The 12,943-nt window shown below is 35.4% G+C and overlaps 1 protein-coding gene across 5 annotated transcripts in view; it reads left to right on the top strand.

Moving 5' to 3' along the window:
• CNTN6 (contactin 6) overlaps positions 1-12,943 on the top strand; it is a 295,782-nt gene that overhangs the window by 210,873 nt on the left and 71,966 nt on the right. For 4 of the 5 annotated variants that reach the window (XM_070576733.1, XM_070576734.1, XM_070576737.1 and 1 more), the window contains 4 exons: positions 4,427-4,611; positions 8,538-8,674; positions 10,178-10,307; positions 12,337-12,487. In XM_070576733.1, coding sequence (XP_070432834.1) covers positions 4,427-4,611; positions 8,538-8,674; positions 10,178-10,307; positions 12,337-12,487 — 603 coding nt within the window. The remainder of the gene's footprint in view (positions 1-4,426; positions 4,612-8,537; positions 8,675-10,177; positions 10,308-12,336; positions 12,488-12,943) is intronic. The other variant, XM_070576736.1, reaches the window with a different exon arrangement.

Raw genomic sequence — 12,943 nt, 5'->3', positions numbered from 1 at the left:
TATAGTATCAAGAAGGATCCACCATATCATATAACTCAATCACACAGATAGGAAGTAACCTAGCCAACATTTGAATGCAGGCATTCAGAATCTATTTGTCAAGTCTTTTTTGGTTGGAATAAACAGGAAAATGACTCAAACAAGCTTAAGCCAAAGAGATTGTATTGATGAGCAGGAATGTTCAAAGAGAGATTTTTTTTGGCATCAGGCATGACTTGATCTAGGCATGTGAAGAATTCCAAGTTTCTTTCGTTTGTGTTAGCTTTGGCTTTCAAAGATACTTTCTCTGTTTGGTGGGAAATTGTTGCCTAGAAGTTTGAAGTTTGTATCCCACTATCTGAGCAAACCCCTGTGAAAAAAGATGATCCTTTCTTTAATAGCTCTTCCAAAAGCTGTCCCAGAATTGAGTCTAATTGTCTCTGCTTGGTTCGCATAGTTGACCAATCATGGTAGCCATGGTGCACAGCTTCTAATGGCAAGACCTGAATTTTGTCCTCTCTCCTGAAGCCAAAGGTGTAGTCCTCCCAATTCAAATTAGATGGAGTAAAAATAGGAAGCATTGGGTTTTCTAGGGAAAATCAAAATGCAGACCAAAAAAACCAACTCTTGTCCACTGCAGATCGAGAATCCAGGACTCTAATTCTTATATCCTTCTTCATAATTGACAGTTCTTAAGTTAGAAGCCAGCACACTAAATCTTACAGCCTTCTCCGTAATCGAATGGCTTATGGGAGAAGATTTATCACTCCAGACACAACTGAGATAAGAAAGAATTTCTACAAGATGTTTATTTTTAAGTGAGAAACTTATCTGTCCCTGTTCAGCCTTATGTTTCTTACATTTCTTGCCTTGTACTATTATTCGGGTGTAATTTTGATCCTTTAGAGCAAGCACTAAGTTCTCAAAACATGTTCTACTGCCACGGGTTTTCACAATGATTCTACTGCTCAGTTTTTGGTCTTATATGCCATTGATGTTCAGTTCCACAGAATACTATTTCTATGTCTGTCTAACAGCCACCAGACTGAGAAGTCTTTAAGGGTTCCTTACAATCGGTGTTGCAGTTAAAGTAGAACATGATTAGAGCATATTGGGGATTCTAATAAATTGGTTTTCCAAGAAGCAAACCTTGAAAGGATAATTTTTTTGGAAGTGATTTATTAGAAGAGTTCTTAAGAAGAACCACAGGAGAATGGAGAAGGAGGACAGGGAAGAGAGAGTAGCCAAGCAGAGTATGCTATCAAGCAAAGTTCCACAGAGGATGAAATTTGCCTCAGTCCAGTAGGGGGGCTCTGGAAAGAGTGCAGGTCCCACCTAGAGTCCCTCTAGCAGGGGCAGGGGAGCTGGAGGATTTATGCTCCAGCTCCAAGTCAATCATTGGTTAAGATCTGTCCCTGGAGGTATGTAAATTCCTAGCTGCTTTCAGCTTTTTCTTTGTGAAGGAAAAGTTAGCTACAGCAGTTGGGGATAGTGCCAACAAAGAGATGCAGCTGCTGACTGTTGAGGGTGAAAGTACATCAGGATCTGGGATGGCTAAGGAAGCAGAAGGGATCTGGGTAGAGCACTGACATTTTCTGCTACAGTACTCCTATTGGAAAGGGACACCTATGTAGGATATGCCATTTCACCCATCAAGGGAAAAATGCTTGTCCAGAGAGTCCTCCGTGTCATCACTGAGTTCTTTTTTGGGGAAAGTTGGAATAGTTGGGATTGGTGAGACTTGTTCTTTTTGCTTGCACTTAATTGGGCTGCTTAAAATGGAGGTCCACTTTTTAAAACCACAAACACCAAAGCTCTCAGAGGATGATATTACCATAGCTGTGGGATCTGATTAGGCACATAGCTTCTGAGGCAAAGAAACTTAGAAATAAATCCCAGCTCTGCCACCTCTAGTTATAGGAAAGGTAAATGAAATTATACGGATACATTGCATACATATATAGTCCCTGGCACATAGTTTGTAGTTAATAACAGCAGCTATGTGTTGTGATATTATTACAATGATTATTATTAAATATCAACCTATTCATTATGTTATGTTATGTTATGTTGTGTTAAAAATTTACTTGTCTTCATAATCAAAATAAAGAACTATGATTAACTATGGGAAAAATACTCAACCCTTAACTGGAATTTTTTTTTGTCTGAATGCTTCAGGTTAAAACCGTTTTTAGCTAGCTATTTTGCATGTATTTGTCATAAACTTCAAGATACACTGTCATAAAAAGATAACAAAGGATCGTGAATTGAGACAAGTATCAGAGCATCTATTTATTTTTCTTTCTGTAAATAAGTTTTTGTAGTTTTTTTATTACATGTATGATATATGCACATTGTAGGAAATGAGTGATAAGCAGAAAAAGGAAAAGAAAAGGCGTTTATATCCTCACTACCCATAAATAATAACTTTTCATATGTTCACATATGCAAAATACATATTTTTAAAAATTGGATAGGGCTGGCCTGGTGGCGCAGGGGTTAAGTTCACATGTTTGGCTTCTCAGCGGCCCGGGGTTCGCCGGTTCGGATCTCGGGTGCGGACATGGCACAGCTTGGCAAAAGCCATGCTGTGGTAGGTGTCCCACGTATAAAGTAGAGGAAGATGGGCACAGATGTTAGTTCAGGGCAAGTCATCCTCAGCAAAAAGAGGAGGATTGGCAGTAGTTAGCTCAGGGCTAATCTTCCTCAAAATGAATAAATAAATAAAAATTGGATAATACTGCATATACTATAAAATTCACAAGACTTCATGAAGATCTTTTTAGGTGAATAAGTTTTCTTCTAGAACTTCATTATTATTTGTAGTTTCATATTCCATAAGATGAATTAATAGGAAAACCAGTTATCTGAGGTTAATTGTTAGCAGGAATATGCCATTTTACTAAAATGTCAACCTAAATTTGTGGTAAGTGGCAAGGCTTTTTCAAAGGACAAAAACTAAACTTATCATAATAATGATTTTATTTTGTGTTTAACAAAATTCAAGTTGTGTTTGCAACTGTATGCTAATTCTGAGATAAGTAAGCAACGCAAACATCGATTTGGGGATATGTTTTCTGACAAATATGTGGGAGCACGTGTATGACTTTCTACACTGTGTTTATCTTGGATTTGCACAGGAGGATTATAATTGTTTGCTAATAAAAAATTCCTGGGGCTTCCTCAGTTTTCTTGCCTTATTTGAAGCCTCTACTGGGTCATCATCACCTGGCTTCTCTGTAGTTGTTTATCATTCAAACTCTGCAGGTCTTTGTCAACCACTTGGCATGTGTCTCCCACATGACTTTTGTGACTTGAAGAAATCCTGCATCTTCTACAAAGTTTACACTTTGACTTTTCAAAATGATTTACTATTATAATCATTATTTGAAATATATTTGGAATAGAAACATTTAAATCATCTGAAAATCTATAATGGAATGAAGAATGACTTGACAGTAGGAAAGGAAAGATGTTAATGTAAATAGATTAGGAGTTGATTTTTACAAGAATTAGTTTATTAGGGAACATTTTCCTGTTGTGACTTTATTTATAGTCTGCACTTGTTTACATTATACCTGTGAAAGTGAGGCCTTCTACACCATGAACTTCTAAATTCATCCTCTATTGTTAGAGACTTAGATTCATAATCATAAAGTTTATTTTTGCTATTTTAAAAGATGTTCGTATTAGACTAGAGGTATTAGATATTAAGCTAAATTTTTATAAACAAAGGATTTCTTGACAGATTCTAATGGAGACAAGGTACAATGTAAAGTTATTTTTTATATTACTATTATTTTTTATAAAAGGTATAAATGAGTACCATTCTTCTGAGTATCATAGAGCCTATACTCCCAATTCATGTGGATCAGTTTTATAGTACTAATCCCCCTTGATACTCTAGTTCACCCACCACATAAGTCTTCAGTTACTTATTAGTACCAATTTAGCTATAGAGGAACCTGAATTTTTGTCTTGGAATCTATAAATATAGAGAGAGCTTGCCTACTCTTAAATGTTAGGTCCTATATGGTCCTCAGGTCCACCATATTTAAACTGATATGATCTTGTTACCATCACTGAAGTCTATTTCCTTTGTTTCAATTTCTGCTATTTACAAGTGTATTTATTTTTTATTATTTTTTTGTTGTATGTTTCTCCACCAGTCTGTAAGCAACATGAGGGCAAAGAGGGTGTCTATTTTATTCACCAGTTTATTCCCTGTGCATAGCACCATGACTTGCACATGGCAGGCACTTAAAAAGTCTTATAAATTGCTTGATGAGTGAATGGTGAAGGATTGCATGATCTGAAAACTAGTCAAGATATTATAAATTGATTGAATGTTTTTTTTCTTGAGAGTCATTTTTAAGGACACTCTTATTTTATCCTGCTGACATGAAGACTAAATCACCTTCTATTCTAATGAGGTATAACTGTTTAGTCCAGTCCCCGATATTAGTTGGAGGAGGTTGGATGGAAGCCCGTTGCCAGGGAAAGTCAAGAACAGCAAATCCCAGGCTATCCTTGAAATCCCGAACTTTCAACAGGAAGATGAAGGCTTCTACGAATGCATTGCAGGCAACCTTCGAGGAAGAAACCTTGCAAAGGGTCAACTCATTTTCTACGGTAAGCTAATAGAATCTCAAAAACTATGTGAAATATTTGGTAATATTCTTCATAGTGAATAGCAAAAGTCATTTGCATATGGTGGAAAAGTGTTCTGGGAGAAATAGGAAAGGCACATTTCCAAGTTAGAATGCTTACTAAAACAATTAGCAAGTGGCAATGACCATTTTCAAAATATGGCTTTAATTTCAGCATGGTCTATGCATGCTATTGTATATTATAATTGCTTTGAAAATATCAGCTATGTCATGTTAAAGCTATAAAAGTTTATAACACAAAGTAGCATGGAATCCAATATATTTCCCATAAAACATTCCACAATAGCCTATGACCATTTTTATTACAGATCTAAGTAGAATTTACAAAGAAAGAGAAAATGACAGGAGAAACATAACACCAAATGGTAGTTTTCAGTATTTGTTTCTATTTTCCAAGATTTTGTCTACTCATATGTAAGTGATAGAAAAATAAAGTCATTACTTCATTTAAAAAATGTTTGCCTTAATTACCAGAATCTCTCATAGACTTAAGAGAGACAATGAAAGCATATAATATTATCTAAAAGTTGTCCTTATGTCTTCTTTCATCCAGGCCAAAATACACACTTGCATGAAATTTGCTTCTTTTTTTAATATCAAATAACCATAAAATATACCCCAGAATCACCAAAGTATTTGATCTTTTTAAAATATTCTTAACTTGGCTAAATTTAATATATCGGCACTAGAGAACTTTTTAAATCTGTGTTTATACATGGCCAAAAATGCTTTTCTATGTGGCATGTTTACAATCAATGGAAAAGTAATTGAAGAAAAAATATATATATTTTATTAACTAGAAGAATCTGAGGTATTGTAATTACCTTGTAGGAATTCTGATTGAGTGTCCTGTAGCAGAACATAATGTGCCTTGGTTATATTATTTTCCATTTCCTTTAGAATTTCCAATTTTAACCTGGAATAAAAACTAGTATTTTATATATAGAATGTGATTTCCTGCCGATTATTCCCCTAGAGTTGTAGCAATGCTAATCTCTCTCTCTCTATATATATACACACACATATACACACACCTATATTTTTATTTATATACTTATTTTTCCAATAGCTCCTGCTTTTTAAGGAAAGTCTTTGGAATCCGTCATCTTTTATAAATAAAATAGTGAGGATGTAACTGGGAGTTTTCTAGTGGCATGAAGATATTAAAGGCTTTGGCTGGTTTTTAATATATACTTCATTTTTCTATTAAATTGACAAAGATATAACCAAGAGATTAACCAGAAAATGGAGATATCTATGAACTGGAAACCAATAACAAGTACTTTCTCCTGCATTGACACAGCAACTCTTAGAATACATCAAAGTTTTTACAAATATTAATTCATAGAATTTTTATAGTAAGATGTAGAAATAATTTTCAGTGATAATATAGGTAAGAAACCTTAGATGAATTGAACAAGATTATTGATGTTTTTCAAATCTGAGATAAAACCTTGAACAATCTTCTAAAACTAGACTCTTTCCACCTATAGTAGTTCTTCAACATGGTGATCTAAGTCCATTCACATGATGTCTCACAGCAATGACATCAGCCATTTAAGGAGTCCAAATGGGCCTTGTGGGGAATGATGGATAATTGGTCAATAAGACAATTATTATGCGTCTTGACCACCTATTAATTTACTTGACAATGTGCTCCCAAAGGCACAAATAATTGATTCAACAACCTGAGAATTGAATAGTATCTGAAAATTTCAAGAAAGGAATCTCTCAGTTTCATTGTATTGCTATGTTTAAATTATAATTCAGAACCCTGTCCCTCTATATTGTGTCTTTATAGCCTCCAAAAGAAATCTCTAAAGTATCATTATCATTATAGAAAATAAAACACATTCAGAGGAGTTAAGTGACTTTCCACAGTCAATAGAGAAAAAAAAATCCAGAACCCAAGCCTATATGGTAGACCTGAAATCCTAGACTCTTTCTTTCAGGTATTGTCTATGTAGTTGCAGGTTTAAATTTTTTCTTTTTAGAGTCCAAAGCGTACAAAAAATGTGCACATTACATAAATAAATATGTTTAAAAGTTATGATAATTGTATTAAGCAACAAATCAGATGTATCTTAAACTTTTGTAAGCCATGTGAATTTTACCTAAGCATGCAATTTTTCTCCCCGGTCAAACATATATTAGGACAATTTCTAACAATTATCTACAAATTATAAAATGTGTTAATAATGTATAGAACATGATTCAATTTCATCAATACACCCAGTTCTTCCAAGTCTTGGTCTGATTTATCCCTCAAGGCTATGAGAAGCATATTTTGTAACTGAAAGTTGCCCTGATTTCCACAGGAGGTATTCACAGGCTTAGTTTTCACCACACTGAGATATCCTAATTCCTTCTTCTGTCTTAGTGGAAGCAGATGTTGCAGTAGAAAAACCCTGGAAGTCAGACATATTTGTACACCATTTCAAAGACTGCAGGTCTCACTTCTTACTCCAACCCCTGCCATAGTGACCAGCTCAGCACTATGTTTTATAAGTGTAACCTGACACAGTCTCGTCTCAAGTGCCGCACTAAGTCGATCTTCTTTCCTGCTCTAATTTTCTTTGGCCTATTCAAAAGACTACTCAGTACTCAAGCCCAAACAACCTAGATGTGCTAATAGTTAACCCCTGCACTATCCTTGAATGAATAAATGCCTCCTCTTCCTTTCCCTGGGTAAAGAGTTCATAAAGACTCTCTAGAAGTCCACAAAGGATGGAGTAACAATGACCCATGTTGGTGGCCAACTCAATGAGTCATCGTTGCATTGACTTTTTCCTTCCCTGTTGACCATTACTTTCCCTGACTGCTTACCTTTGGGCTAGTATTCCCAAACAAATAACCTGAACGCAAGCCCTTGACCTAGGCTCTGCTTTCAGGGTTCAAATTTTGGCTTCTCTATTTCCTAACTATGTCCTCTTGTGCAAGTTACCTAACGTCTCTGCCAAAATACTCTATAAAATGTTGGAGGGAGAATTAAGTCCAATTACACATGTAAACCATGTAGCTTATAATAGTTTGAGATTCCAAAGGAAGATTCATCCACTCTCATATATCTGAGGACAGACCCAAATAAAGGAGGGAAATTAAATGGCACATCCAGGCAGTTTCCCATCATCTTTATGGAAGAAATATTAACTTTAAAGCATCTAATTTACACTCCATCTGTTTCCATGAATGACAGTAAGGATATTACTGCCTTACGTCTAAATGACAATTTAACATCAAATGTTGCTTTTAGCCTCACTGTAGAACTTTCTCAGATTAGAAAATAAGATTTTGGAAAACACATGCCCAGGATTAAAGTTAAGTGCTGAACCTATATACAATTCCAAAAGTTCTCATTCCCAGGCAAGAATTTTGTCTAGGGAAAAAAATGGATTATCATCCTACTAAAATGTAATGAGGCTCATATTTGACTTATGTTTCAAGCTATTGAGTTGTAATTATGTCTGATTTGCATACACTTACTTTTAGTTAGTTCAGATCAAATATAATCAATGGGCTTTTGCCCACAAGGTGTTCAGATTTGGTATACATTTTCCAACTTGACCTATGTACTAATATTTAGCATGGAATTATTCTCTGGCCTTGTCGTGCATTTGGACTTTTTCCCACAGTTCCCAAGTTGTTATGTTGGTGCAGCAAAATGACAAATGACAAACATTCATTTTCAGCCAAAGGTCCACTGATGTCTGTGACAGGATTTCTGTTGCCCCACACTGAAGCTCCTGCATTTCCATTCCCTCAAATCATGTGTATGTAGTACTACTGGACCCATTAGCCTTTCCTTCTGATTTCTACAGTCCTTGGAATAGTTTCACATCCTGCATAATTGACTTGCCAAGTAGTTGCTCTTGTCTCTTTTTGAAACAGCCCTTCCAGAATGGGAACAAAAAATTCAAAATACATACCTGTCTATCTATGACAGCTTGCTTTGGGAATGCAAAGCTAGAGGAAAGCCAAACCCTTGGTACACGTGGTTAAAGAATGGGGAGCGCCTCAGTCCAGAGGTAAGCAACTATGTTGGTATCAAAAACTCACATACTCTGCTAGGGAAATTGTGTTACTGACAGTAACAATGTTTATGGAGTGTTTAGTGAGTGTCAGGAAATGTAGTATACTCTTTATATATATAGTAATTTATTTAATTCTCAAGCAAACTCAAAGTAGCTATCAATATTATCCTCATTTTTCAAGTGAGAAAACTAATAGTAGAAAAGACAAATAACTTACAAAAGGTTACACACTAGTCAGTGATGGATTTACATTCAGGTCATCAACATCATCAACATCATAGTTAACATCGTTTGAACTATCATATGAGACAGGCCCGTGTTAAATATTTTCCATGCATTATTTTGTAATATCCTCATGACAACCTTATGAGAGTGATACAATTATTATTTCATTATGTAGATGAAGAAAATTGGTTTCAAAAAAGGTAAGTCATTGTCCAAGGTCACACAGCAGCTAGTAAATGTTAGAATTAGTATTCTAAATTTAATCTGTCTGATTCCAGGACCCAAGCTCTTAATAATTACCCAGTATTTTGCTTCATGAAAACTACTGATTGTCTCTAAACTCATAAGAAAGTGGAGAACTGAGGCAGTTACTCACATTTTCAATCTAAAGCAAACTTTCTTCTACACTATACAGAAAATGAGGCAGAGTTGTTTCTTCTTTCCATCAAATTATCCAAATAATTGTGTTAATTCTCCATGGAGGCACAGCCAGAGCCACAAAAAACATCTGTTGTTTAGAAGCTGAATATAATGATGTTCTTTGTTTCAGCTTTAGTGGGATTTTCTCCCTGCATGCCTTTTGCATATAACGTTTTCTGTTTCCTCCAGCCTACTTGCATTATCTTTAGAGGATGGTGATAGGTACCTTGAAATATTTACTTTTAAGTTATATTTGCACTATTAAACTATTTCGTCATTGCAGTCAGAATTGTATTTCTATACCCCAAATGGGACTCTGTAACAGATTTTGGCTGTTTAAGCAGACTTTATAGTAAGCTGCAGGAAAGAAGAATTTAGCTCCTCCAACTAGTGACTCAATTAGAAAATTATCAAGTCATCACATTTCAAGTCTTTTTGAGACTTTATTAAGGAAAGCCAAGGAAATATTCTAATCATGATATCCCTGTCTAATATTGCTGTCAATCATGGTTTCTGGAATAATTCAAATGGTAGAGTGTTCCAAATTATTTTATGTACTATCTAATGGAAAGTTAACACATTCTATGCAGAGAATGCCAATTTTCAAAGAAATGAGATAACATAACATATACTAATCACTAAAATTATACTAAGCATATTTCCAATTTTTTTTAAACTTCAGAAAGCTGCTCAGGATCTTGCAGTGCATTAAGCTCATCTTTGTAAGCATCAGTTCTCATTCACCAAAATACCGTATCTCATAGATATGCACAAATGTTTAATAATGTGTTCTGGTTAAGAGAATACCTGCATTAACATACTAGCATCGTTACATGGCTTTTCTTTTATTAGGAAAGAATTCAAATAGAAAATGGAACACTTATCATAACTATGCTGAATCTGTCAGATTCTGGTGTCTACCAATGCGCCGCAGAAAACAAATATCAGATAATTTATGCAAATGCAGAATTGAGAGTATTGGGTAAGTCACTCGTTTATAACCAAAAAATTCCAGGTGACGTTTTAGTAATTTTTCTGTAAATTAGAAATTGCTTTCCCTTGGAATAATGGGGCATTTTTAAATTAACTTTGAAAAATTACAAGGTGATAATTATCATTCTGCTTGGGCAATACATTAGGGCTTCCAGGGGAGCCCACCATGGAGTGCATCCAAACCAGAATAGGCTTCTCCAAAGCTGATCCCAGCATGAGGTTTTGAATACAATTCAAAAAGCGTCCATTAGAAATGCTTTCAGCTGCAAATAAAAGACTAAGGAACGAAAATGTCAGTTTACACTGACTTAACAAACAGGGAATTATTTCATCTTTTAATGAGAAGTTCAGGGATGATGGCTGAGCTGTGGCACTTCAATGTGATGATGTTCTTCTTTAAACATTCCCTTCACACTTGTAGCCTCATGGTTTCAGGATGGCTGCTGTACCTACAGAAATCAAGTCCATACTCAAGGCAGAAGAAGAGGGAGGGGATGGAACTGACCATATCTATCATTCTCATTAGAAAAGCACAATTTCCCTGAGTCCTTGGAGCAAACTCCTTTTATGTCATTGACTAGAACTCTGCCACATGACCTAGACCTCCAGGGAAGCTTGGAAAGTGAGTCCCTATGGTGGAAAATGTTGAGATAGAAGCAGTTTGCGAATGATATTTTGGGACAGCCAACCAGTGGTGTCTGTGACAATAAATGACTTATTGATAGCCTTCATCTCAAGGCTTTTTTAGTAGTAGGAAGAAAGAAGGAGATGGAAGAGAGGAAGGATCAAATAAAAAGAGACAAAGTTTTATGAGTTTTTAGGTTATGGACACTGGTTTGTTTGTTCCTTCTTTCAATCACTACTATTTTTTTTAACATGTATTGTATATTAACCACCAAAAATATAGTTATCAATACTAAAGTGATCTTTACCTTCTTAGAACCTATAGTTTCACTGAGAAAAAAAAGGCAAATTTTTAAATATTGTCATTATTATGGTCAAGAATTGAGTAGGTGTTATCGGACCTCAGGGCAATTTGAACCTAACCTATATTGAGGACATTATCTTTAAGCTGAGATCAGAAAAGAAAGTATGCAGAGGCCAGCAGAAGGGCAGAGAAGCAACATTTGAAATGCCCAAAAGCAAGAGATCACGACATATCTGAAAGACCTTCAGTTCAGTTGGACTTTAGACTAGGAATGGGGTTTGGACACCTGGGTCCCCACATCCATGAAGTTGGAAGTCTTGAATGCACCAAGGCTGTCTAGGAATTTTCCACTCTCATGAACTGGTATTTGTTCAACATTTATTTAGTAGGGACAAAATTGAAACTGACAAAGACTTTATTTTTCTAATTTCTACTCAGCCTGCCTGCTTCTACAGAAGGCAGACTGCATTTTTAGTTAAAGGCTCGCCTGAGGAAATCTGACATAGTGACATAGGCTTTCTGATTTATTTCAGTGTTATTTCATTGTTTTTTGCACACACACACACACCCACACACACACATTTAGGATCATTCTCTTGGCTGGAATAGATTTCCCTAATCAAGGTTAAAATTTCCTCTTCTGTCTCTTGCGGAACCATCTTCACCCCTTTTATTCTAAATGCTATTAAGAATGTGACTTTTTCTAACATGCTTCCTCTCCCACTCCAACTTGCTTTTGGTATTGCAATGATTGGCACCAAAACAAAAGTAAATTTCATTTTTATTGAGCACATCCTTTGTGCCAGGCACTATACTATAGTTCTTTACAGCTGTAATCTCATTTAATCCCCACCCTAGCTTTCTGAGCTTATATCTATTGGCATCTTCATTTTACAAATGAAAACAGAGAGTCCAAAATGCCAAGTCGGTAACTGACCCCAGAACACGTTGAGCCAAGTAGCTTGAAAAAGAGTTCTAGATACAAATATTAGATTCTATCTATCTGTCTATCAATACTAAGATACCTCTTGGGTTAGTACATGTTAATTATGTGAGTAACTTAACAATTTTAACAATTTTTTGTTTTTAGCCTCAGCTCCTGATTTCTCCAAAAATCCCATTAAAAAAAATTCAGTTGTTCAAGTTGGTGGGGATATTGCTATCGAATGCAAACCAATTGCTTTTCCTAGGGCAGCTATCTCCTGGAAAAGACGAGCGGAGAGCCTGAAGCAGAGCAAAAGGTAAATAAATCTTTTTTTTTGTTTCCTATCCTGGAATATTTTATAATAATCTTCCAAATTTTTAGGGTTTACTAGGTCTTCCAAAATTCCCTCCCTTACTGATAACTGCATATCCAGAGATACTAAAAATTTTTGCATGATAGTAAAAACAAAAGAATCTTATAAAGCTAAGACTTGCTTGTATAATTTGGCTGGAATATTTTCAGTGCATACAGTTGTACTAGATATATTTTTAAAAATCCTTTAAGACCTTTTTCCTCATTCAGCTTGAAGGTTTTTTCCTGAGCCAGCCTGCTGAGAAATCAGTAAGAAGAGCATTGCACAAAGGAGAAAGACATTCATATTCACACACCTGGTGTTGTGGTTTTTAAATAGTCACACAGGTGTTCACCCCATGACAAAATGAATTCACCACATGAAAAAATGTAGAGAGGTTCCTGTAGAGAAAGAAGAGAG

The sequence above is a fragment of the Equus przewalskii genome, chromosome 15, assembly GCF_037783145.1.
Source record: "Equus przewalskii isolate Varuska chromosome 15, EquPr2, whole genome shotgun sequence".
Lineage (NCBI taxonomy): Eukaryota > Metazoa > Chordata > Mammalia > Perissodactyla > Equidae > Equus > Equus przewalskii.
This window is presented reverse-complemented; position numbering and strand designations above follow the sequence as displayed.